The 24,303-nt window shown below is 33.5% G+C and overlaps 5 protein-coding genes across 5 annotated transcripts; 3 read left to right on the plus strand and 2 right to left on the minus strand.

Moving 5' to 3' along the window:
* Window positions 1-1,906: 1,906 nt before the first annotated feature.
* On the plus strand, window positions 1,907-2,685 carry MONOS_3368 (uncharacterized protein; the record flags this gene model as incomplete). The annotated part of the gene is made up of 3 exons (XM_067873364.1): window positions 1,907-2,013; window positions 2,162-2,316; window positions 2,447-2,685. 3 exons carry the CDS (start codon window positions 1,907-1,909, stop codon window positions 2,683-2,685), a joined length of 501 nt encoding a protein of 166 aa, XP_067733683.1.
* Window positions 2,686-8,889: 6,204 nt separating this feature from the next.
* Window positions 8,890-12,456, minus strand: MONOS_11306 (uncharacterized protein; the record flags this gene model as incomplete). The annotated part of the gene is made up of 6 exons (XM_067863826.1): window positions 12,403-12,456; window positions 12,232-12,262; window positions 12,129-12,165; window positions 10,670-12,081; window positions 10,397-10,481; window positions 8,890-10,294 (listed from the first exon to the last, which is right to left on the minus strand). Exons 4-6 carry the CDS (start codon window positions 12,018-12,020, stop codon window positions 8,890-8,892), a joined length of 2,841 nt encoding a protein of 946 aa, XP_067733684.1. The 5' UTR covers window positions 12,021-12,081; window positions 12,129-12,165; window positions 12,232-12,262; window positions 12,403-12,456.
* Window positions 12,457-12,963: 507 nt separating this feature from the next.
* Window positions 12,964-13,442, minus strand: MONOS_17063 (putative Transcription elongation factor 1; the record flags this gene model as incomplete). Its single annotated transcript, XM_067869946.1, has 4 exons — window positions 12,964-13,112; window positions 13,162-13,186; window positions 13,239-13,284; window positions 13,327-13,442. The coding sequence occupies 4 exons, from the start codon at window positions 13,440-13,442 to the stop codon at window positions 12,964-12,966; spliced, it is 336 nt and encodes a 111-aa protein (XP_067733685.1).
* A 26-nt stretch (window positions 13,443-13,468) lies between these two features.
* MONOS_11305 (putative Histone acetyltransferase) lies at window positions 13,469-16,274 on the plus strand. The gene is made up of 4 exons (XM_067863825.1): window positions 13,469-13,558; window positions 13,608-13,679; window positions 13,746-13,801; window positions 13,853-16,274. The coding sequence occupies exons 1-4, from the start codon at window positions 13,480-13,482 to the stop codon at window positions 16,049-16,051; spliced, it is 2,406 nt and encodes an 801-aa protein (XP_067733686.1). The 5' UTR covers window positions 13,469-13,479; the 3' UTR covers window positions 16,052-16,274.
* A 2,096-nt stretch (window positions 16,275-18,370) lies between these two features.
* On the plus strand, window positions 18,371-23,904 carry MONOS_11304 (uncharacterized protein; the record flags this gene model as incomplete). Its single annotated transcript, XM_067863824.1, has 5 exons — window positions 18,371-18,584; window positions 18,762-18,911; window positions 19,263-20,474; window positions 20,556-23,825; window positions 23,876-23,904. The coding sequence occupies 5 exons, from the start codon at window positions 18,371-18,373 to the stop codon at window positions 23,902-23,904; spliced, it is 4,875 nt and encodes a 1,624-aa protein (XP_067733687.1).
* Window positions 23,905-24,303: the final 399 nt, after the last annotated feature.

Consider the following 24,303-nt stretch of genomic DNA (forward strand, 5'->3'; position numbering starts at 1 on the left):
AAAGTCTGGAACACTAAATGAGTTGACATTGATAGGATTATTTTTGAGGAAAATTGTCAGAATTATTCCTTTTGCAGTAATTGTGAAATCGATCTTGTCCTGTATTTATTTCGATATCTGCACTTTCGTTCGAGTTTTGAACAAAATTTTAATCTCAATGGGATTTTTTTAAAAAAAATGAATTGAAATAGGGAACACTTATTGTATATGATATTGCTATTACATAAACAAAATTTGACACAAATCCCATTGAAAACAAAAATTTGATCAAAAATCGAATGAAAAAATGATTTCAAAAAGGATCACCATTTTAATTTCCTTTTTCAAAATTGAGTTTAAGTTTATCTGACCTGACAAGTTTTTTTTGTGTCAGTGACAAATTGACGGACGAGTCAATTTGACGTGTCATTTCCAATATTAGATTCAAATACATTTCCCTTTCAATTAAAAAACGACATAGAATGTTTAATGAAATACATACAAAAATTTACTGAATTGGAAAATTTTATGACAAATTTTGATCATATTTGTCACAAAGTGCCTGTTGCGGAAATATAATTGATATAAGAATTTTAATCAACTTTCTTTTTCTCTTCAATGGCTGATGATCGTTCGTTGTTAATAAAAGAACTTCCTTATGGTCTACAAAAATCATTAGAGGAAATTTCAATCGTGTGCAATAATTGTATTCATGGAACTCTTCACATTATTTTTATTTTTTTTATTATATCGAGAAAAGTGCATTTGAAAAGAAAAAGGACGAGTTGGGAAAAGCGAATTGTGGCTTTGTTCGATTGGAATAGGCCTCAACAGATGATGGCGCTCAATGTTTGAATGATTCGTTTTTGTGAAAAAATAATTTAGAGTTATCATTTCTTTAATCGAAAAAAAAGTCTCATTGCCACAGGCTTCAAGCATCCAAACAGACCAGAAGAAATTATGTCCCAATTACATTTTCAAATTTTCAAAGGTATCTTATGGATTTGCTATTACAAAGTGAAATCGGATTTTAAAACAAAAGTTGATGGAAACAGAATGTTTTTGTGTCCCAACGAAAAGAAGTGACATTCCTGCGGATGTTCAAAGAGAGACAGTTCTGCTGCTGTAAAACAACATAAATGCACATTGTTGTCTCCCACTCAGGATTTTTGGATGACAAAAAAGCAAAATGTTACACAACCAACAGTATCAGCAATTGGCGTAGGTAATAAATTAATTAAAGATATTGTGCCATTGACGGATTTATTTTTAAATTTTGTTTCCAGATGTAACATATCGTTTTTATCAGCTGCGTCGTCCGAATTTAACACATTTGTAAAGCATTTGATTCAAATAGCCCAGACAAATCCAACTGCAGAGCCCACAGAAATATTTCCATATTTATCAAAGTGGAAAATAAAAAGACTTATCAGCGAAAAGAAGGTTGCAGCAATTCGTCAAAGATTAAAATTTATAAAAGACTAATGCGTTTCTCTCATGATCGATGGAGGGATAATTGCAAATAAAAAGTGCACCATAATTTCATATGTAATTCATGCAGAAAAATCAACTCCCGGATTTTGGAGCCTTCAACCAGCATGTTATTCTTCTGATGATTACAAAAATCTTGCTGAAATGTGCATTTCGGAGATTGCAAAATGCGGAGGTGAAGTCAGAAGCATTTGCAGTGATGATTTGGCAGCTCAAAAAAAGCATTTCAAGATTTATCACACGATTCTGATAGAGAAATCGATTTATTGAATTTTTATGTCAAACCTTTTCATATTTATTGTTTTAATCATTTGATCAACTTAACAATCACACATTGTTTTCAAGAAGTCCCATTTCTAAAATCAATCAAGGATAATATTATTGAGTTCTCAAAATTATCAAGGAGCTCATCTATGCAACAGATGTTACCTACAAAATGCCCAACATTCACACTTACGAGATGGTTGTGCTTGACAGATATTTGCTTGTTCATAAGGAAAAACAGAGAAATTATATTGGAATCGAAGCTAATGGACAGCCAGAGTATTATTAATGCAATTAAAGCGGAAATTTTGTTATTCCCTTTAAAAAAGTTGCATTTATTTTATGAAGATGACAACAGCAAGCTTGGAAAAGTTTTTCCAAAAATTTTTGAGGCAATGTCATATTTCAAAAACTTATTAAACTCAAGCCCATTTCGTTCCGATCATTGGCATAATGCAATTGAAAACGCTTGGATATATGTGTTCAACTACACTTTGGAAGGCGAAAGATGGGATCCAATTGCTCTCGCTTATGCATTAATACCAGAAGGAAAAAACAAACTTATCAGCGATGACTTTTGTTGTATGTTTTTTAATTCAGAAAACAAAGAAAAAAGACAGTTTGCACAAACGTTCAAACATTTTAATAATTGTTTATTTCATTTTTTTCTATATTTTAATGTTTGATAAATTTTTTTGCAATTATTTTCTAGATCGAGCATCATCGTCGTCAGTTCCCTCATCATCACAGAAAAAAGAAACATCTGTTGGCAGGAGCTTTTCAGAAGAAATAGAATCAACCGATTTTCCTGTATCTGTGAGCAGATTTCAAAAGGCATTATCAACGATTTTGAGAAAGGAATCATCAACCGAGCATGTCCATCCGAGTTCGAACAAGCAACAAATTGAGGAAGAACAAGATTCTGTGATATCATCATCGACGCATATCTAGAAAGAAATTGAAGATCTACCATTAATTGTTTCACAATTTGAAAAGAAAGAAATTTCTTTATCACTTGAACAAGAAGGTATTTTTCCAGACAATGAAAATGAAGCAGATTATCTTGGACTCACAGAGGCAGAGGAGCAATCAGGAAATGACGAATATGAAGAAATCGTAAATGACGAAGCTTCAACACTTGTTGAAACAAGATCTTCACTAATTTTTTCTCAAGAAACACTCAATGACAAATCGGATTATCATGCAATAGACAACTTTTACAAAGATGTTTTCCATGAAGATGAAGATGATGTGATTTTTGTAGGGACAAAAAAAGACTTCAAGTTATTCACGAAATTTCAAAGGAGAAGGAGAATCAAGCAGTAAATTCAATGAAGATATCAATTGCATCAAATTGGTATAACAAAATATTTAAATCATTTAATACATTTTTCAAAAATTCAATAGAGCAGTTAACGGAGGAAACACAAGAAAAATTTGCATCGTTATTTAAAACTCACATTCTTTCCGCAACTTCAATTGGTTTACTCGAGAGTTTACCGGTATATTATTGTCATATTGCATCACAGGGTGGAATGGAAACGATTTTTGCCAACATTAGTTTTTGCATTGCAACAGCTCCTTGCAGTGAATCTCCATGCGAACGACTTTTTTCAAGATTAAAGCGAATTGTCGGAGATCATCGACATTCTCTTTCATTAGATTCTCTCAATTCATTGCTTCTATTATGAACATGATCGATTTCTTATTTGTTTGTTATTCGAACAATTATCCTTTTTTATTTTTTACTAACTTCAACTGTTAAGCAGTATTTAAATTTAATTTCAATAATGTTGAAAAACATTCAATAGAATCACTCGAGCTATTTTTATTAATAAATGTTTTTAATCAAACAAAACAAGTTCATTCATTCGTTTATAAATGATGTGAATACAACACGAGAAGAAATACAATAATTCTGTAATTTGCATTTGTTTTCTTTGAAAGACAGTGTGATTGAAATATTTTACAAAATAGCAAATGCAGTTTATTTGTTGAATAGCAAAAAAATTAAGCAATAAACGTAACTGAAAAAAAAGAAAAAAGCAAAGTGGTTGTATTCCACCTATATTGGATATCGTGGAGGAAGAGTTTGAGGTTGCTTTGATGAGGATAAATGATGTGGCTCCTTCGCCTGAAGAATTTACGTAAGTTGTGTTGGAGGATCGAGAATATGCGAGTGAGGTTGGAGATTAAAGAAAAGAAGAATAGTTAAGTGTTGAAGATGACGTGAAAGAAAACTCTCCAACGGCGCACAGAGATTTGTGGAAAGATTCAAGGAGAACGAAATGAAGTTGGAAGAGGAAGTGGCATCGTTTGTGAAGGAGGAGCTTTGACTAATAAGGCTTAGGAACGAAAAGGAAGGGACAGAAGTGGAGAAAGCAGGTAGTTCACTGCAATCCGCAGAACATACTTTTCAAAACGCTTCGTTAACAGATGACATTTATCAAGAGATCGTTAGAGCGTTCTTAAAGGGCGGCTACAGCAGCAGATAAGCCTTTGTGAATAACTGTTGATGAAATCGCAGGAGTTGGAAAATATGAGAAGCATTTGAAAATGCAAATAAATAATCTTCATTAATCATGGATCAAGGAAGAGAGAACAGAGATGAGGAGAAAAACTTCAATTTCAAAAAGAACATACGGACTGAAGTGTCATGGAATGATCATGAAAAAGAAGAGGAAGTGTTAATCGAAAAGAAAGAAAGGGAAGAGGAAGAAAAAGATAATCAAGAGAATGGAAAATGAGCTTCCATTATTGAGAAAGAAGAAGAAGGTGTTCACGAAAAGGCAGAATCTAAGAGCGACTGGTTTTGTATTTGTGGGGGCGGTGAGAAATAATCTGTAAATTGCGTATTCTTCTCTGATAAGATGCAGGAGACATTTCTCAGTTCCTTCGATTTATTTGGAGCTGTTGCATTGACGAAGACACTCGAAGGAAAAAAACAAGAAAGGAAGGAGTGATTAAGTGAGTGTAATGGATTTGTCTGGTGAAGATGGAAACAAAACAAAGAGAAAAGTTGGGAAGAAGATTTTGTGGGAGAAGAAAAAGAAGAAGATGCATGTGTTGTTGTTATATAATTAGAATTAGTTCCTTGTTGGTGTGTGTTTTAGAGAGATGATGTGGAAAGTTTTGTGATGAGAATCAATAACAAGAAAGTCAACGAAGAAAGGTTGAAACAAAGAATATGACGAAAATGTAAAAGATGATATTGAAAAAATGAAAAAGAGAAGCCCACGGAAAAATTGAAAAGGGTGATTTTGCTTTTTATAAATAAAAATATATGAGTGTTTGGATCTGCTTTGTGATTGGAACGGGAAGAAAAAAAGAAAGAAGTCAATAAAAAAGGAGATGGTTAAAGAAAAGAAGGAGAAGGAGGAGATTTTGGAGAAGTGCAAATCGAGAATACAATTGAATCCGTGAATTAATTAATTGATCTCGTGAAGTGTCAATGTTTTAACAATTTTTCGATCAACAGGCTTGTGGGTGTCTTTTGAACGCCTGATTCATTCGTCCCAGCAAAGTGATGGCTGATGAATAATAACATGTTTGCTCTGCTTGACAATGTCCCACTCTTCGCAGCTTTCTCCGCAACTCCAGACATTTCTCCTCCCATTCTGCTTGCATCTCCTCCAACTTTTTCAGAAACCATTGTTTTGTCTGAAATCTTTTCCAATTTTTTGAATGATTGTCACGACCTTTCCTTTTGGTAATTCTCGATGATATCTGAACCTTGCCAACCTCATCACAAAGTTGATTGGATGTCAGTTTCTGCTTTGTTCTCTTCCTTTCCTTTTTTAAAGTGCTGCTCAGGCAGTCTCGGAAACGCTATTGCTTCATGGATGCATAGTTTGCACTTCTATATTTGCTCCTCTCTCAGATAGGCATATTCAGTGCGAGTGAAAAGATGAGTAATTGGGTACGTTTGCAGTTGAAAAGAGTCTGATGAAGGAGAAGAAGCAAATGGAATGATTGTTGATTTGGAAGAAGATGAAGAAGAAGGAGAGAAGGCACTTGGTGAAGAAAGCACAAACAATTCGATGAGAACAAAATAAGTTAGCTCCTTACCATAAGCAAATAGAAAATCTTTATAATTGTTTTTTTCCAACTTCTCGACTTGAATCAGCACCTCGTTGATTGTTAGCCAATAATCTTTGTATGTGCTGGAAAAGGACTCAAATTCCGGAGTATTTCTGACAGTCCTTCCCTTTTTCATCACAATGAAATGAAGCGAGAGCTCATCCATAAGTCCCACACATTATTATTGTCGAACAGATTCTGCTATTGCTCGAGATGATTTTTTTCGACATTATAAGCATTAACAAAATTTCAGAAAACCCCATTTTTTTGCTTCGAATCAATGCAAATTTTCATTCTCAGCGAAATTAACCGATGCTTCAAAAACATGAAAGTCATTTATCAACGAAGAAGACAATCTCTTTGTTCTCTCATCTGTCATTTCCAAGTTTTCTGATTGTTGATGTGTGTTTTTAACTTATGTTGATAATTTTCTAGTTTGCCACATATGGATTCATTTTCTTTTTCATTGTTTTTCTTCCATTTTTACTGTTTCTCTTGATTGATAAAAATTTGAAGGGACTCCTCGATGAAATTGAGTAAATATTTCACCAAAAATTTCGATATCATAAATTAGAACCAGAGCTTCAACAAAAGAAATCTATAAATATTACGGTATAATTATTGACGTTAATTTTTTTTAAACATGATATAATATGAAAGTTCTCAAACTTTCAATGTACCTTCAAACTGGAAAGAATAAATAAAAAAGTCTTTGATTGAAAAGAATCAAACATTTTCATATTTTCTTTCACTCAGCGAAATTATTTCTTTGTAATAACAAATTTGTGCACAAGGATAGAATCCAAAGTGAAATTTAATAATCACTTTAACATGAGAAATAAATCATTAAACAAACAAATGATTTACCAAATTATTTCTGCTTGATTATATTAGCGTTAGGTACGACAAAGAAACTTTGATAAATGTATTTATTCTGCTCACAGAATGTTGTTACAACACAAAAAAATTAATTTAATTAAAAGAAAGGGGAACAGCAAATTAGAAATAGTCATTCAGCAAATGTTAACAACTCGATAACAGTAATACTGATTTTGAAGTTTTTTGCAGCTTGATTGTTTAATCCTGCCACTTGAATCGAAAAAATGCTAAAACTTCATTAATTCTAAAAACTGACAAAATGCTTCAAAAATAAGTTAGCAACAACACTGAAATTTAAGAAAGCATTGATCGCTAACATTTTGGAATGTTTTTGAAGAACAGAAGAGCGGATGGAATTGTTTGAAATAAAAAAGGATTTTATTTTGGTCAATTTTTTTGAAAAAATTAATTGTTGTCAAATTTCGACAAACAAACAAAAACACTCAAAAACAAAGTCGGAACAAAAAAATCATTTATTTTGAATTATTATAATTATCATTTTTTTTATTAGTGACGGACGAGGCAAAAATTGATTTGTCAGGTCAGACAGGCTTAATTGAGTTTGTCTTTTTTTGGAAAATGGAATTATTTTTTGTGAACAAAATTTGAATAATGAATGTATTATTGTTTTTGAAATCATTTCTTCTGTATGCAGATTTTTCAAATGTTGTTTGTCATGAAGAAGATATTTCGGATTAAAATGCCATATTCAACACAGTTGTTTCAAAAACAAATGTTTTTGCTATTTTAAAGATAAAGATGTTTAATGCACACCTTTAAACTTTTTGGACTTCATTTATTAAACGTCAAGGGTTATTTTGGAACCGAAAATTTTGAAAGAAATAATATTATTTAAAAAAAACCACCCATGTAATCACATTTTTGTTTCATTAAAGAAGATTTTTTGTTTTTCCTGTGTGAAGAATTGGTAAAAAATTTTCAAGTTTGTCAGCAATATTCAAGATTTTTTTCCCGATTAAAATTTGTCCCAGTTTATTTTGACTTTGAATGTGACTTTAATTTTTTCAGAGATAAAACAAAAATATATCGAAAGCATGAATTGAAAAGGAATGTGTTCGGATTCTGAAGGATTTGCTTCATTTCCATCTTGCTAGAGAAAAAATTTTTAATATGTCTAAATTTTTTTGAAAAGTTCCTTTTGTTTAATTTTCAAATAAAATAAAAATTTCATTTTTCGATCAAATTTCTGTTCCCACTCACGAAACTACTCAATAACAATAATAATAATATTGTCAAGATCTTATATTCATGACAGAGAAATTTGGTGAGTGGGAACAGAAATTTGATCGAAAAATGAAATTTTCATTTTATTTGAAAATTAAACAAAAGGAACTTTTCAAAAAAATTTTGACATATGGGCGATTATTTTTGAAATCATAACTTTTTTCGGGATGTTAATTATTTTGAAGATTCATTATCATTTGCCAAATAATCATCTTTTGAAATAAAGTTGTTTTTCAATCGTTTCAAAAGCTAATAGTTGATGAAAAAGAAAGACATAGATGTTTTTGATTGTAGTCATCACTTTTCTGTGTCCATCAATAACATTTTTTAAACACAATTAAGAAACCGTAATATTTGAAACAAAAAAATTGATTTCAAAAACAATCACCCACATTTGAAATTTTCATTCTGCTAAGATTTTTAACTTTTTTCATACAAACAAATTTGTATTTTGTTGATAAGTTTCACTCAAAATAATGATGAATTGATGAAAAGAAAAGAAAAAAAATTTTTTTTTCTTAAATTTTGAACAAACAAAAATCAATGCGAACGATCTTAAATATATAAATAAATATATTACACACTTTTGTTTCGTAAATATCTGCTATTTTGAAGAAAAGAAAAAAAGTAAAGATCAAAAAAAAATTCATAGAGTTAAAGAATTGTAATCTCTATAAAGAACAGTAACTTTCGAGAAAAAGAAAGTTGAATTAAAATTTGTACAAAAGAAAATGTCAGTTTCACACATAAAAGAGAAAAATTGATTGTTCTTCAAAAGTAAAAAAAAGTTTTTTTACAGTTCAGCGCTCGTAAACATTGCATGCTCCGAAAAAGTCAAGAAATTTATCAGTGAAAACATTATAATAAATAAAGAACCTGTCCGATTTCATAAAATTTCCAAATTAAAAAATCAATTATGAAAAAAAAAATAGTGTTACTCTCAAATAAGACTTAAAAAAATAAACGATCAAGTTCATAAAAGTGACCATATCTCTCCCAGTATGAACAATCAGATCGCAATCGTTCAATATAATCATTAACTCCAAGCATAGGTCCATGAAGTAAAAACTCTAACATTATTAACGTGTTCGGTTTTTGACTAATTTTTCTTGAGTTAGTCGGTATTGTTCCATTCCTCGACCAAAATGGATCAATTTTGTCGCTTTGAGGGAATGATTCAATAAGTTCATATATTCCTGATTCTTCCAAGGCATCTTCCAATCTTCTGCAAAGCAGAGTTCCCGAATCATCTTTCTTCTTCACTTCTTCTGTATCACCAGACAAATCCACATCATCAAACATCGCAATACTGCTTGGTAACAAACTTTTGAAAAATTCATTTGGAACACATTCTTCTTTTTCCAATACAGATATTCCTCTCCAGGTTTCAATCAGAGAATTCTTAGAATAAACGGGATGTTTTGGAGGCTTGCTTTTAAAATTTCTGATTTTTTTGTTAGCTGTTTTCAACAATTCGAGACGATGTTTTCTGGATGGAAGTGTGTGGATAATGCAAGCTTCTCTGATGCGTAGAATGCCGTTCCCAAGCAAATCTGGAGCACAATGCACCTGCTCTGCCATCCAGTCCATCAAGCTGGATATGTAGCCCATCTCAAATGCATATGGCAGCTCTTTCACAATGTTCAGCAGCACGGCCACAACAACAATAGAAATCATAAAATGCACAGACTCTAAATAACAAGAAGGAATAGTATTCCATAAAGGATATCTGAGTACAAATGGAGCTTGAATCGGGAAGCGAACCATTAGCTTAGACATAAGAAATCCAAACAACGGGCGAAGTACAATTTCGTTCGAGTTTTTCTTTTCCGAAGCGATTGCAGACAAAATACAAATCAGATTGTGGTTTAGGCGATAGGCAGAAAATGAATAATGATAGATTTGTTCCATCTGTCTTAAATGTTCTATTTGAGATTCAACTGATTCACGAGTAATACATCCAAAAATGTTGTTAAAAACTAATCGGACATTATCTACCATTTCTTTCATTACATTCGAGATGTCACTTTGTGCTAATTCGTAGTCACTTTCAGTTGAATAATCTCTAAACGTTGGATCAAAGGCTGTTAAATCAAGAATTTTAAGCAATGATCCAAAGCCCTTTTTTAATTTCTCATCTCCTTCTTTCAGATTCCCTGAACATTCTGTTGACAAATTCAGCTGCAATTTTTCTCTAATGTTTGTTTCGATCATTTCTTTCTCGACCAAAGGCAGATCAGCCATTATATTCTCCTCAATGCTCGGCAAACAGGTGAGCATTATGGATTCAGACATAACCGCAAACAAACATTCAATACAGCAGCCTGCCAAAATGCAAAAGCTTTTCGAAGGAAAACTGAAAATAAACAATGATAAATGCATTTTTCAGAGTAATTTCAAAAAACAAAAGTTATTTTAATCGTTTTATTTTCTACTTTCTAAAATCTGCTAAGCAAACTTCATCAGACGATTCAAGCGTTCCAGCAATATTATTGTAACATCGTCGGGCAATGTGTGCTTATTAAAGCTTTTCCTTTTTTCATCTATGAAAAATGAATGCACATACACAAAAAAAGATGAAAATGAATTGAATAAAATTAGAATCCAAAAAAAAAAAAAAAAAGAATAAATGTCTATTTCATTTCATATTATTGTATCCATCACAATTAACACAAACAAAAAAAAAAGAAAAGAAAAAAGAAAAATAACTTTTTTGCCAAGGAAATCATACATATATCTATTAAGCAACTGTTTGTTGTCAAAAGCGTTTCTTGAATCTGTTTCATGTTTTTGGTAACATAACATGCCTCAAAAGGGCAAGCGCAATTATTGTCAAATTTCATATTCTCTTCAGCACAAGTATCATCTTTATTGCAGTCACTCAACTTTTCTTGCGCATCTTTTTCAATTTTTGCAGTTTCTTCGAGCGCTTTCTTTTTCTGAGCAAGATATTCATCTTCTGCCCCCTCAGGCAATTCCAGCCCTTCAGCAAGAACGGACAACAGCTTCCAAGGAAGAGGAAGGAAATTATCTCTCTCGTCTAAATAGAAAAACACACGAATAGCCTCAAGACGTATTGAAAGAGGGAGCACAACTTTGTCCTCCTTTGCGGATGTCTCAGAGCTGACACCTTCAGTCGCCACTGGAATTTGTTGTATTGACCCATCCGGACCATCTCCTTCAATTGGCTTTGATTCAGGATCTTGAATAGAACTTATAAGTTGCTGTTCCGTTTGTTTTCGTTTAGAATCAATCGAAGCTTTTTCTTTTTCAGTCGAATGCAAAGCTTCAGGCTTCTTTATTATCTGAGTCTTTGAAGAAGATTCCTCAGCCTGATTACTGTTGCCTTCTGTATTTAATAATTCTGCAAAACGATCATCTTCGCTATACTCATCTATTTCTCCGATTTTATAAAGACTTTGTGAATATTTATCGAAAGAGACATTTCTTTTCAACATTCCAATCGCAATTTGAAAAAGGATAAATCTTAACTCGTGTGTTGGAATGCTCCACATTCCATAGCTTCTATAATCGTATGTTAAATTCTTGACCAATGCCGCATAATACAAAACAGCGTAAAGAGCAAAATGTAAACCCACACATGAATTACATTTGATCAAAGTTGCTTTAATTCCATCAAAAAATCCCTGTTTACCCATCTCATTAAATTCATCTTTTTCTGCAATTCTGACAAAATAGAAAAGCACTTTCGCCAAAGCGGATATAGTATCATCACTTATAGAGGCCCAAATTTGCTTCACAATTCCAGGAATTAACTTTCCTTCCCTAATCATAAAATGAAACAAAGGCGACGAAGAATACTGCGAAACTCTTATAGATTTTTTTAATGAATTCTCACTTCGAGAGTGCACTCTTTCTCTACAATCTATTTTGATCGGCTTTTCTATTGAAGCGCAAAAGCCTTCTGAAAATGATTCTGGATTCAAAACAATCTCCAAAATCGAGCCAAAGTTAAATGCCATTCCTTCGCTATTTGTGGAATTTAAAACAACACCTGCAGCTCTCATTAACGAACCCAATGTGCCTGCTGGAACCTCTTCCATTTTTCCTTTGAATTTCATTAATAGATTTCAAATATCTTTCGCGATATCAAGTAAATTTTTTGGAATTATTGACTTTGGACTATAAAAAAGCATTTATTTTACGAATATAAACTAATTAATACAAACGTTAAACTTCCAACCAATTTATTCAATTTGGTTATCACTGTGGAAAAAATGTTTTCAAAAAAAATTCAATACAACACATAAAATAAAATATAAAACATCAAACATTGTTTCGTTTCTTCATTGTTTGTATTGTTCTAATGTATACACAATGCAGCAATTAACCACCAAGGATTAAAAACGAAAAATATTTATTTCCGTTTTGAAAGCATTGCAAGAAAAGTTATCCAAATAAACATTTTAAAAGAACTTATATAAAAAATGGACAAATTCAAACTGTTAAAGCTTTGTCTTCATCTTTCTTGGTTTTTTTGTTTACACTTACCATTTTTAATCTGTTTTTACTTATGGTTTTAGCATTTTATTTTATAAACAAAGAAAAACTATCACAGACCGCAATCTGTGCTCATTTTGATTAATATTTCAAATAGTCATATTTTTTTCGTTTTACACTTTGATGTATTTCTTTAAAAAACTAATTTTTTGATTTGATAACATTCTCAATTAATTCACAATTGGAACATATATCTATCATTTATCGTTTCAATTTGCATTAAAAACACTTGCAGTTCTTTACAACTTTTTCTTCTTTGTTGTTAAAACAAAAAGAAAAAATATTTATCTTTCTTCGGTGATGAAACTATCAGATGAATTTCAATTCTTTTCTCTGATTTTCTTATCTCCGTTACAACGTTATAATCAGGAATATGTTAAAAAACAATCATAATATAAAGTTTAATTATTGTATTAAAAAAACGATTTGAAATGAAATAAAAGGAAATATATTTTGCAAATATTTAGCATAAAAAAACACATTATGCACAGTTTGGATTTATCTTTAATCAGGCTCAAGTTCGTCTTCTTCTTCTTCTTCTTCTTCGTAGTCTTCATCAGGATCGTCTTCTCGTGAACGTCCTGCTTCTCTAGCATTAACTTCTTTGCACTTGTCAATCCATTTGCAATATAAATCTATAGGCTCGTCGAGATCTATTAAACAATCAATCTTTATTCGTGAATAAATATGAATATTACAAACATCCAGCAGTTGTTTGAAAATCAGCCTGATAAAAATTTTTTCGTATTGAATAAAATTATAATTAAAAATTAACAAACAGTACACATTGAACATCTAATTTTTGCGATCATTGTTGATTTATCACTGAAAAAAAAGTTATTTTAAAAAAGAACATTATCAGCATACATCGAAACCCCAACGCTTTTTTCCTGATTACAAAAAGGACAATCAAATATAGTTGGCACTTTAGGAAGTTTTGGTTTTGCTTTTGGTTTAAGTTTTCTTGCTTTTCTTTTACCCATTAAAAATTAAAATTTTTATTACATCCACAGATCGAAAATGGATGAAAAGAGAACCCTTCCTCATGTTTGGACTGTCGGAGAAAATATACTGTGCATGTGGCGCGATGAAAATTATCGTTTGAATCATTAGTTTAATGAATTTATCATAACAATTGCGTATTATAGATCCAGCAACAATTATTGAGAAAAGAATTATGCCCGACGACACCTTCCAATTTTATGTTCATTATGCAGGATGTTTGAATTATTTTGTTTAAGCTTATTTTTGAGGAAGTTTTTTGATGAAAAAAACTCATTTTCCAGTTGACAGAAGACTTGATCAGTGGATTCCTGAAAAGTTCGTTCGCCCAATAAATGATGTTTGTTACGTTCAATTTATAAAAAAACAGAAAAATTCAATGTTTGTTTAGAGCGAATGCAAAACGAGATTGCAAACTAGACGTTTTGAAGATGACGGCACAATTCGAGCTCTTGAGTTAATTGATCCAGCAATTGCAGAATGGGAAAAGAAACACATTGAAAACACAAAAGTGAAGTATATTGAACGAATAGAAATTGGGAAGCATGAAATTGAGTGTTGGTATTACAGTCCATATCCCGATGAATATGAAATATCTCCCAAACTTTACATTTGCCAATATTGTTTAAAGTATATGAGAAAGAAAAAAACCTTGATGCAGCATAAGGCCCGATGCCAATATCGATATCCTCCAGGAACATTGATATACCGTGATGGATGCTTTTGCGTATTTGAAATTGATGGAGGGGAACAAATGCTTTATTGCCAGAATTTGTGTCTTTTGGGCAAACTATTTCTTGATCACAAAGCAGTTTTCTATGATGTCAAGGGATTTATATTTTACGTATTGTGTTTTGTGGATTTAGGAGACGATGTTGCATTGGAGCGGATAAGTGAGTCTCAAGAAACAGCAAATCCCAACACGAAAGATAACAAGCAAAATAGCACAACTTCCAAAAAGAATGCTGCAGAAGATAAAAAAACCGATACTACTAAACCAACCGAAGATCAAAAAACATCAACAGAACCACAAGCAGCAGAAGCATCTTTTTCAGCTTCTTCTTCTTCTTCTCCTTCTTCCACTTCTCCTCCTCCTCCTTCTTCTTCTTCGTCTAATTCATCCACACAACCCACTTCAGTTTCACCTCAGTACACTTCACACACATCGCAATCTGCACAAAATGCAGTTCCAACAGAAAATGCAGCACCAGATACACCTCAGCCAGCTTTGCCTACTTCGTCCCCTTCAACAGCATCATCTACGATGGACATTCCATCCAATGAAGCCTCATCTTCTGCTTCATTTCCTCTCCGGCCTTCTTCACTTCAGTCTCTTCCAGCTGATTCTGCAAGCACAGGAGCTGATTCAGCTGCGTCTGCACGAGCAGAATCATCATCATCAACACAAACACCAACACCTTCTTCTCCATCTTCCATTCCTTCTTCCTCTTCTTCCTCTTCTTCTTCTTCTTCTTCTTCCTCTTTTTCCACCGCGTCAGCCTCAAACGCCACAAACGCCACAAACGCCACAAACGCCACAAATGCCTCAGACACATCCAATGCCTCCACCTCCAACATCCCCCACATCACCCCCAAGCCTTATGGTTACCGCATCCCTCCCACAGCTCACTTCGACTTTGTCGCCTTCTTCTCAAAGGAGAAGAACTGCATCGACACATACAACCTCTCCTGCATCGCCACCCTGCCGCCCTATCAGCAGCGCGGGATCGCCTCCTTTCTGATCTCTCTCTCTTATCTCCTCTCCATCAAGGAAGGCCTCACTGGCTCGCCTGAGCGCCCCCTGAGCGACTTGGGGCAGAGGTCGTATCTGTCCTACTGGCGCGGTGCAGTGCTGGATGCGATTTCGGAGTTTGTGGCAGCGACGGAGAGGGAAATATGGCAGAAGAGGAAGGAGGAGGAGGAGAAGATGAGGGAGAGCTTGTTGGAAAGAGAGAGAGAGAAGGAAAGGGAAGAGCAGAAGAAAGAAGAAGCAGAAGAGAAGGATGCGATGGAAGAAATACCAAATGATGGATTGAATGAAGGAACAGCTGCAAACATGGAGAAAGATAATGATCACAGCAACAAAACTGAAAATGGAAGCTTACAACCAAATTCAAATTCAGCAGATGAGGGAAAAAAACACGAAGCCAAATGTTCTTCTTCAACGCCACTTTCTCCTTCAACACACCCACAATCAACACCATCCGTATTTGAGTCAACTGTTCCTGACATCTTCATCCCCTCATATCTCCACCCTTTCTATCGTGCCCCGCCGCACCCAGGAAACGCCCTCTTGCCGATGAACCAGCTGCTCCACTCGTCAAAAGGCTCTCTTCTTCCGCCCGAAATCCCGTCTTCGCTGATCATCACAGCGAAGGACATCTCCCTCCGCACGTCCATTCGCATTGAGGAGGTGCTCTCGACGCTGCTGCTGCTGGGCCTGCTGACAGAGAAGAAGGTGACAGCGCCTGTTCGCATCGACCCCTTCATGCTCAACCAGCACCACTACGAGCGGATGCAGCAGGCGATGAGGGGAAGGAAGCTCGCGAAGGCGGAGGCACTGGACTGGATTCCTGCGGGGAAATTCTGAAACAGAGGAATTGCACTTGAAAATGGTACATTCTTAAAAAGGAATTGAATTTGTTCTTGAATGTATGAAAAATATTTTCTTGTTTGATAATAATAATCAAACAGACATTTTTGCTGTTAATTACCTTTTTTAACGCATAGCAAAGCTCGGATATAATCACATTCAATTTTGCACGATTTTTTGTGATTGTATACGTGCTTGAAAATAACAGATACAACTTTTTCATCGATAATATTTTTTTTAATACATTTTTTAATGAGAAAAAGAAAAAAAAAATTTTTTTTTTGAAGAATAATATTTTCTTTATTTTTTGAATTGAAATTTCTGATGATCATGTGAAAATATGGGGCATTATTTTTGCGTTTATGAAAAAAACAAAGATTTGTTCCAAACTTTTTCTGCCATCTTATCATTGTTAATCTAACATTCTCATGCTAGAAAAATAGGCATAAACAAAAAAAAATAAGAAAAATAAAAGAAAATTTTGAGTGGAACGAAATTCAAAAAACAAAAAATTTAGTTCCATATTCTTATTTATTAACAATAATACTAACAAAACAATCTTCATTTTTACAAAAATTGGGTTGGAATTCTGTACTGTATAAATTTTGTTTCACAAAATCTTTATAAATATTTTTTCTAGAATTCAAATAAGCTTCCACATTTTTTATATTTATACTTATATTTATATTTATTTTTCCATAAAAATTAAAAACTTATCAAAATGTGACATCAGAATAAGTTTGGAACTAAATGTCGATTATTTCATGAATAAAAAAATATTGTCCAAATATTTAAAATAAACAGAAAATAACCATAACAATAAATAATCACAGTTTATTCGCGATTTTTTCATGCTTTTAACATATGAAAAAACACAGAAAAATGAACCAAAAAATAAAGTTCAAGAAAGAAATGTTTTCATTCACTATTTTGATTTCAACTGTGTGACGATAACAAAATTTTCAAGCATTTTCAAGATTGCAAAATTTCTCATTTGAGTTAAAAATTAATAGAAAATACATTTTTTGGATGATTATTTATTTATCGATCATTCGCTTTATTTTTAACAGTAAGATTTTCCACGAATGCAATATCTGCACCCATTATTACTCAAATTCAGATTTTTGCATCGATATTTGGCTTTATACTCTTTGTATTACTGAAGTTTCTTTTATTTAACATTTTTCCATTTTGTTGTTTTTGTCTTCCACAAATGAATATAACACATTTTCATTCCATTTCGAAAAATGACATTTCCCTTCAACAAAAAATGGCTTGTAAGACGTATGGCTAATGTTTTCTTTTTAATTTTTTTTAAAATGCACAACTCTTTTTAGTGCAATTGAAGTTAATTTTTTATTGACAAATGCTTCACTTCAAATTTCAGAAACTCATCTAAGTTGCAGGATTAAAGCTTCACTCTTTACTTTGGAAAAATCTTCTTCTGTTATTATGAATCGATGCATTTTCCATCCATCCGCATCCAGCAGTTATATCTGCCATTGCAGCGGTTCTTCATGTTTTTTAAACTGCACGTTTCCCATGGAAACAGAACAAACATTTATTACTCCTTTTCTGCCCCGTTTAAGAAATGAAACATCATCATCCAACATGAATCATTTGTCAATTGTTTCATCTTATTTTTCAACATTCACTTTCACAAGGATTCCTCTTCTCTTTTGTCCATCTGTTTCGTTTGTCAGTTTGAAAAACAACGATCTGTTCAATATCTCATCAAATCCACATCCAAAAACAACTCCATTAATCGCTAGTTACAAATCACACATTGAAAACTGTAATTTTTATTGTGTAAGCGACGCACTTTACGGAGGTATCGTCAATTCCATAAATTCTCCTTCATCTACTATCTTCTCTTCGAACAATACGTTTATTACTTGTAACCATGGAAGTAACTTGGATAATAAAAACATGCCAAGGCAAGTTAATCCATCTGAAGCATCGTTTTCACTTGACGAATGGCATTGTTGCAACACTACTGGAACATCAGCAAATCCATACGATCCCTCCTCATCTGGAGGTGCTGTTTCCTTATCAAAAGACACATCAAAAAGTTTTTCTATAATTAACTGCGTATTTGAAAAATGTAATGCTTTTCAAGGAGGTGGTGCAGTTTTTATATCCAATATCAAGACCCTTTTGGTAAATAATTCATTTTTCAATAATTGTGAGTCAAAAAATTATCGAGGAGGGGGAATGTTTATCACTAATGTTGAATGTTGTCTAACCGTCAACAATAACTTTTATTTTTGTTCATCTCAAAATGACGTTGGAGGCTTATATTATCATATGTTCTCGATGAGTGACCTTCCTTGCATTGAAGATACAGCTGAAGGAGGAAAGGCAATGCTGAGCGAATGCAATTTCTTTTGTGATACAGGTCGAGGAGGAGTAGGAGGTGGGATCACAATTCAGGCATTCAAAAAAGAAATAACTGTGCGTTCATGCCAATTAATAAATTGTTCAGCTTCGCAAGGGGGAGGTCTTGAGTATCAATTCCAGTGGAATGAAAGTACAGTTGTCAAGGTTTTATATTTTATATTTTTTCACAACTGTTCTTGCAACTCATTGAAATATAAAGGTGATGATGCATCAATCTTTGATCAATATTTAAGAGCAACGACTAATCCATTTTCATATTCGTTTTCGACAAATACAAAATCGACACGCGTTTATCACTTTCATTTAGCAGAATATCATCCAGAATGGCTTGGTAACGGAGGAAATGAAAGATTTCTGTCATCAGAAGGAAACGATTCATTGATTGCATGCGGATATATTGATACTAGGCCGTGTAAAACAATTGAGTATGCTTTAGCGCATGCTTCTGAATATGTAAGTTGGACATTTTCGTTAATGCAATCAATTTTTTCACCTTCAGAAACATTGCATATCAACAAAAAGCATATCTCGTTTTGCGGTAGTGGAGCTTCAAAAACCACAATCGAAACATAAAATATGTCTGAATCAAATTCAAGTTCGAATAATTGGTTGTTTTCAGTATCATCAGGAAATCTTTCTATTATTTCTCTCCTGATTTTACTCAATGGCCATTCTCAAACGATTTCGTTAGTAATAATGACAAATTCAATGGGATTGTTTTCAATGCAGAATTCAAAGATAATTTCAACAACGGAATTGGAAATGACTTCATCATTATTTGGTCTGTGTTTCAACAATGCGATTCTAGACTGCGTGACAATAGAGAATATTTCGTTGTCTTCTTCACCGTTAATAACATCTGTTGCTCTGACAACAGAACAATCGCAAATTTATTCTTCTAACATGTTGAGCAATGTGACTTTCAGCAACATCTTACGTAAATCTGGTAATGGATCCATATTTTCCCATTCTGTCGAGTCTACAGAAACGTTTTCCTTAAACAACTTTACAACTCATAAATGCAGATGTAACGTTGGAAATGGTGGTTCAGTTTATTTGTCTTTAAAGCAAGGAAGTAAGATAATGATTGGATGCACTTCAATGGCCACATTCAATGAAAGTTGCGCTTCAACAGATGAAAGAGTCAAAGGAAAAGGAGGGGGTTTGAGTCTTGTAGCGATTGATGATTCAGATAGTTTTATTCTCAAAGAGCTTTCGTTCACAAATTGTCATGCATGGAAAGGAAAGAATCTGTGCATTGAAGGGAGGAATCTTTCATATCTAATTTCAAATTCTTCAATTGGATTTCACCCTTCAATAGCTGAAGGATTAACAAATTTCGAAGAATTGAGCGGTTTTGAAGAAAATGATCAAATTGCATATCCGCTTGCACTTTGGCTAAGAACATTCGTAATTCCCGCTTATGTGTCGGGAAAAGAGACTGATAACGATTATCGACGTTGTGGATTCTTGGATTATCCTTGTAGAACAATTAATGGGGCAGTCAATGAGCATTTTTCTACTCAGCGGTGCAAAGTGAGATTGATGAATTCCTTTTCTTTTGATTCTGAAGTTGAACTGAGTTCAAATACTATTGATATCGATGGTTCAGGGCATGTTGTGAATTGCATTGTTGCATCACATTCCCATCTTTCCGATGAAAATGGATTGCTAGTCAGTAATGTTTCCTGCTTGTTGTCAAATATAACATTTGCTCTAAGCTCTTCAATTGGAAATAAGACGTGCTTTGCTGAATGCAAGGAAAATGAAATGAATATCACTCAATGTTCAGTGAAAATGATTGATGATTCAACACCTGTGAAGTATTCTTTCGTTTTTGCCAGTGGAGGATGCCTCTCATTGATATGTCTCTCGATTGCATCAAACTGTGGAGTTTCTTTTCTCATTGTTCCAATGGTGACTATTTTTGAAGAAGGAAAATGTAACTTTGATCAAGTTAATTTGACAAACGTTATGACCGTTTCATCTCAGTTCAAAAATAGTAAATCTGGATTGCTATGTATTTTATCAAAGAACGAAATATCGATTGCAAATTGCACATTTGCTGAATCTGTATTGCCGGATTGACCACTTATTTTAGCCGGAAGTAACTCAGAATTAAACATTCAAGACTCAAAATTTACCTCAATTTGTCGAAACTCTGGAAATGGATCATGCATTCAGTTACATTCAACCGAAATGACCGACCATTCTTGGGTTATCCGCAACTGCTCGTTTAATGGCTGTGAAATTACTGGCTCTGATTGCGGTGGAGGAGGATTATCTCTTTCATTGCTAAATAGAACAACACTTTCTCTGATCTCTACACAGTTTAACGGTTGTTCTGCTCCAAAAGCCGTTGATGCAAATGGAAGAGGAGGTGGTATTTTGATGGGAATGGTTTTTCCGACTTCATCGTTTGATTTAACTAATTTATCATCCTCATTGAATGAAGCTTTACTTGGAAATAATATTTATGTGTCTTCTGACGATTTAAAAACCTGCATTAGTTGTCAATCGTTTGCATTTATGAATAAATCAATAAGCATTTCATTTGATGATTATGTTGGAAATGATCTGAAATGGCCTTCTGTTCAAATACCATTGATATTATATTTGCTTGAACGTGAAGATACTGTTTGCATATCATCTGATGAATTCGATGTCATTGTTTGCGGATATTCGAAATATTCATGTAAAACCGTAAATTATGCATTGGGGCAACAAAATAATCGAGAAAAGAGACTATCAATATTTAGTGGTTATATCCTTGAAGAAGCATTGAGTTTGGAAGATGAAAACGGTATTAAGATTGATGGAAATACAGATGCAGCAAAAATTACTATGAAGGGAGGATTGTCAAAGCATATGGGAATTGTCATGGTGAAAGACAAAGTGATTCTTCAAAGTTTTTCTTTTGTTCTTCTTGCTTCTCTTCCTTCTCAATCTCAATCAATCTTTTTCATTTCAACAGAAACTGGAGAGTTAATTGTTAATTGTTGCTCAACAGAAAATGACTTGAACGTTGAAGGCTGTGAAACTGGCTTGTTTGTTGTTGCAAGTGGAAATCTAATTCTTTCACAGTTTTTTGTTGAGCACATCACATTTGTTTCTCATTCAATGCTGAATTTCATTGGAAATGGGAATTGCTTAATTGAGAAAAGCCACTTGTCAGGTGTTGCCACTCTCTTGCCAACAGGCCTTATTGATTTTTCAGGAACTGGATCGCTTTCATTAAAAAATGTCTTTATAACTTCAAAGGAATCTAATGGTTCCGTAGTACTAAATCGTGATGGAGGAATATTGACTCTTTCAAATTGCACCATTGAGAATCACAACAGAATTGAAGGAAATGGTGGAGCAATTGACGGAATTATATCAAATGACTGCTCTTTGATAATCGACAGCTTAATCATGGATAATTGTTCAACAAATGTTGGGAATGGTGGAGGTATTTCTGTTGTATTGAGTGGCTCTGGAAAATTTAACTGCATAAACACAAATGAGAGTTCAAATTATTCATCCTGCTCTGCAAATGCAAATACTGTTTCTGGAGGTTATGGAGGAGCGGTTTTTATGAAATTAGAAAATAAGGGATTTGATTTTTGCTACGCAAACATTGCTTTCGGATCTGATCAATCAAGAAACTTTGCTGAGAAAAATGGAATGAATATGTTTATTGAAGAATCTTCACTTCCATCATTAGTCACAATTCAACGATTAGCAGTTGAAATACAACCATCGGAAGAAGATATGAATGTTTTTGCAGGTTTGGACTTACAAGAGTCTCAAGTTGTCCCTCTAGCATTGTTTGTTCATCCTTGGATTCCACCTTCAGTTGTTGCTGGTGAATCTGGTAGAGATTATTCAAAATGTGGCTTTTCTTGGTTTCCTTGTTCAACAATTCCATTTGCTGTAAATGCTCACTTTGGTGAATCCGAAGGATCAATTAAACTTTCATCAACTTTCGTTTTTAATACTCACATTGTTTTCAACAGTCAAAAGCTAACTATTTTTGGTGATGAACATCAAACTTCTGTTTCTGTTTCTGCTTCCGAAGCAAATGAAGGAGATGGACTTCTTGAAACACTTGAAGATATTTCGTTCAGACTGTTAATGTTTTCTTTCTCAACTTCAACATCAATCACGCAAAAATGTTTTATTCTATGCTTATCAAAAACTCTGAATATTAATCAATGTGAAATGCAAGTACTTTCTGGAAAACCAGAATTTTCATTTCTCATTGTTCAAAGTGGTACTCTTTCTTTGCAAACTTTTCATTTGAACAGTGTTGAATTTTTATCATTTCCAGCCATTTTAATGGAAGGAGAAACATCAAGCGGGATATTTCATAACATCTCAATAAGCGATGTTCGAACAGGAGCAACATCTGGAATTATATCCGCATCAAAAGGAGCAATGTTGACTTTCGAAAACTCATCAATAAATGATTCAACTTACCAATATCATGCAATAATCCATGCAAGCAATGTTTCTTTATCAATTAATAATGTTACGCTCAAGAATCTTATCCGACTTAATGGTGATGGTGGAGCGATTGATGGACATATTGAAGAAGGAAAGAAATTTGATTTCAAAAAGTGTTCTTTTGTAAACATTGCATGTGCTTCCTCGTATGCCAAAGGAGGCAGTCTTCTTATTTCAGTTGCAAAAGGAGGAACTTTTATTTTTGATAAGAATATAGTTGAGGAATGCAAAGTTCCAGGATCAAATGGATTAGGTGGTGGCATTCATTTGACATTCCAAGACAAAAATCTGAGTTATTCTCTTCAAAATCTCATATTTTCTTTAAATGACGCGCAATATGGGAAGGATGTCTATTTGGTTTGTCCAATGCCACGAAGGCTGATTGATCCTCTTTTGTGGAGCGGCTCAGCAAAACAAGGTGATGAATACAATTTGACAATGTGGGTATTTGATCCCAATGATCCTGATGTAAACATGACTCTTTTGAGATATTTGTTTTCATCTGAAGACGACACAATTTTTGTGAGTACCAATGAAGGAAGAAATACGATGAATTGTGGATCAGAGCAAGTCCCTTGCAGTGACGTATTTTATGGTTACAACAGACTTGGAGATAACAAGTTTGTAATTCATGTTCTTAACGTTGGAGAACTCGATGGAATGATCGAAAGGACAAACGATCCATTGACAGTTCGCGGAAGATCAACAAATTCAGAACTACTTATAAAATCAAATGGACATTTCAAACTGTATTCAGGCAGTAATCCAACAACGCTAACAATTGTCAATATCATCTTTTCGCTTCCAGAAGCTCGATGCACTTTTACAGATTTAATTGAAGCAAATACTGGTCGTGTAACTGTGATGAATTGTGTAATCAAAAGTATTTTTGAGAATAATTCAAACGAGACAATTTATTTTTCTCTATTTCAGGGAAATGGAGCAGACATCCGTTTAAGTAATTCTACAATTGCAAAGCTGTTCTTTTCCGAAGAAAATAGAATTGCGTTTATGAATTCTCAATCGATGATAATTGAAAATTCGAATTTAACATCTCTTTCAAGCGATCATGAGACACTTATTTATTGCAACAGTGGCGTTTCAATTGAAATCTCAAATTCAACATTTGAAGATTGCATATGTTCAATGGGAAATGTTCTGTCTTTTTGCAATGAAACATCATTGGAAATATCACATGACTGTTCTTTTAGCAAATGCATTTCCGAAACAAAAGATGGAGGAGCACTTCGAATCGAATTGAAAGAGCAAAATGCACTTTTAATTGACAAAGCCACATTTGAGAAGTGCAAATCAAACATTCAGACTGGAAGAGGCGGTGCTCTATTTTTGCTTCTCCACGA

The sequence above is a fragment of the Monocercomonoides exilis genome (genome assembly GCF_001643675.1).
Source record: "Monocercomonoides exilis strain PA203 chromosome Unknown scaffold6-2077815, whole genome shotgun sequence".
Lineage (NCBI taxonomy): Eukaryota > Preaxostyla > Oxymonadida > Polymastigidae > Monocercomonoides > Monocercomonoides exilis.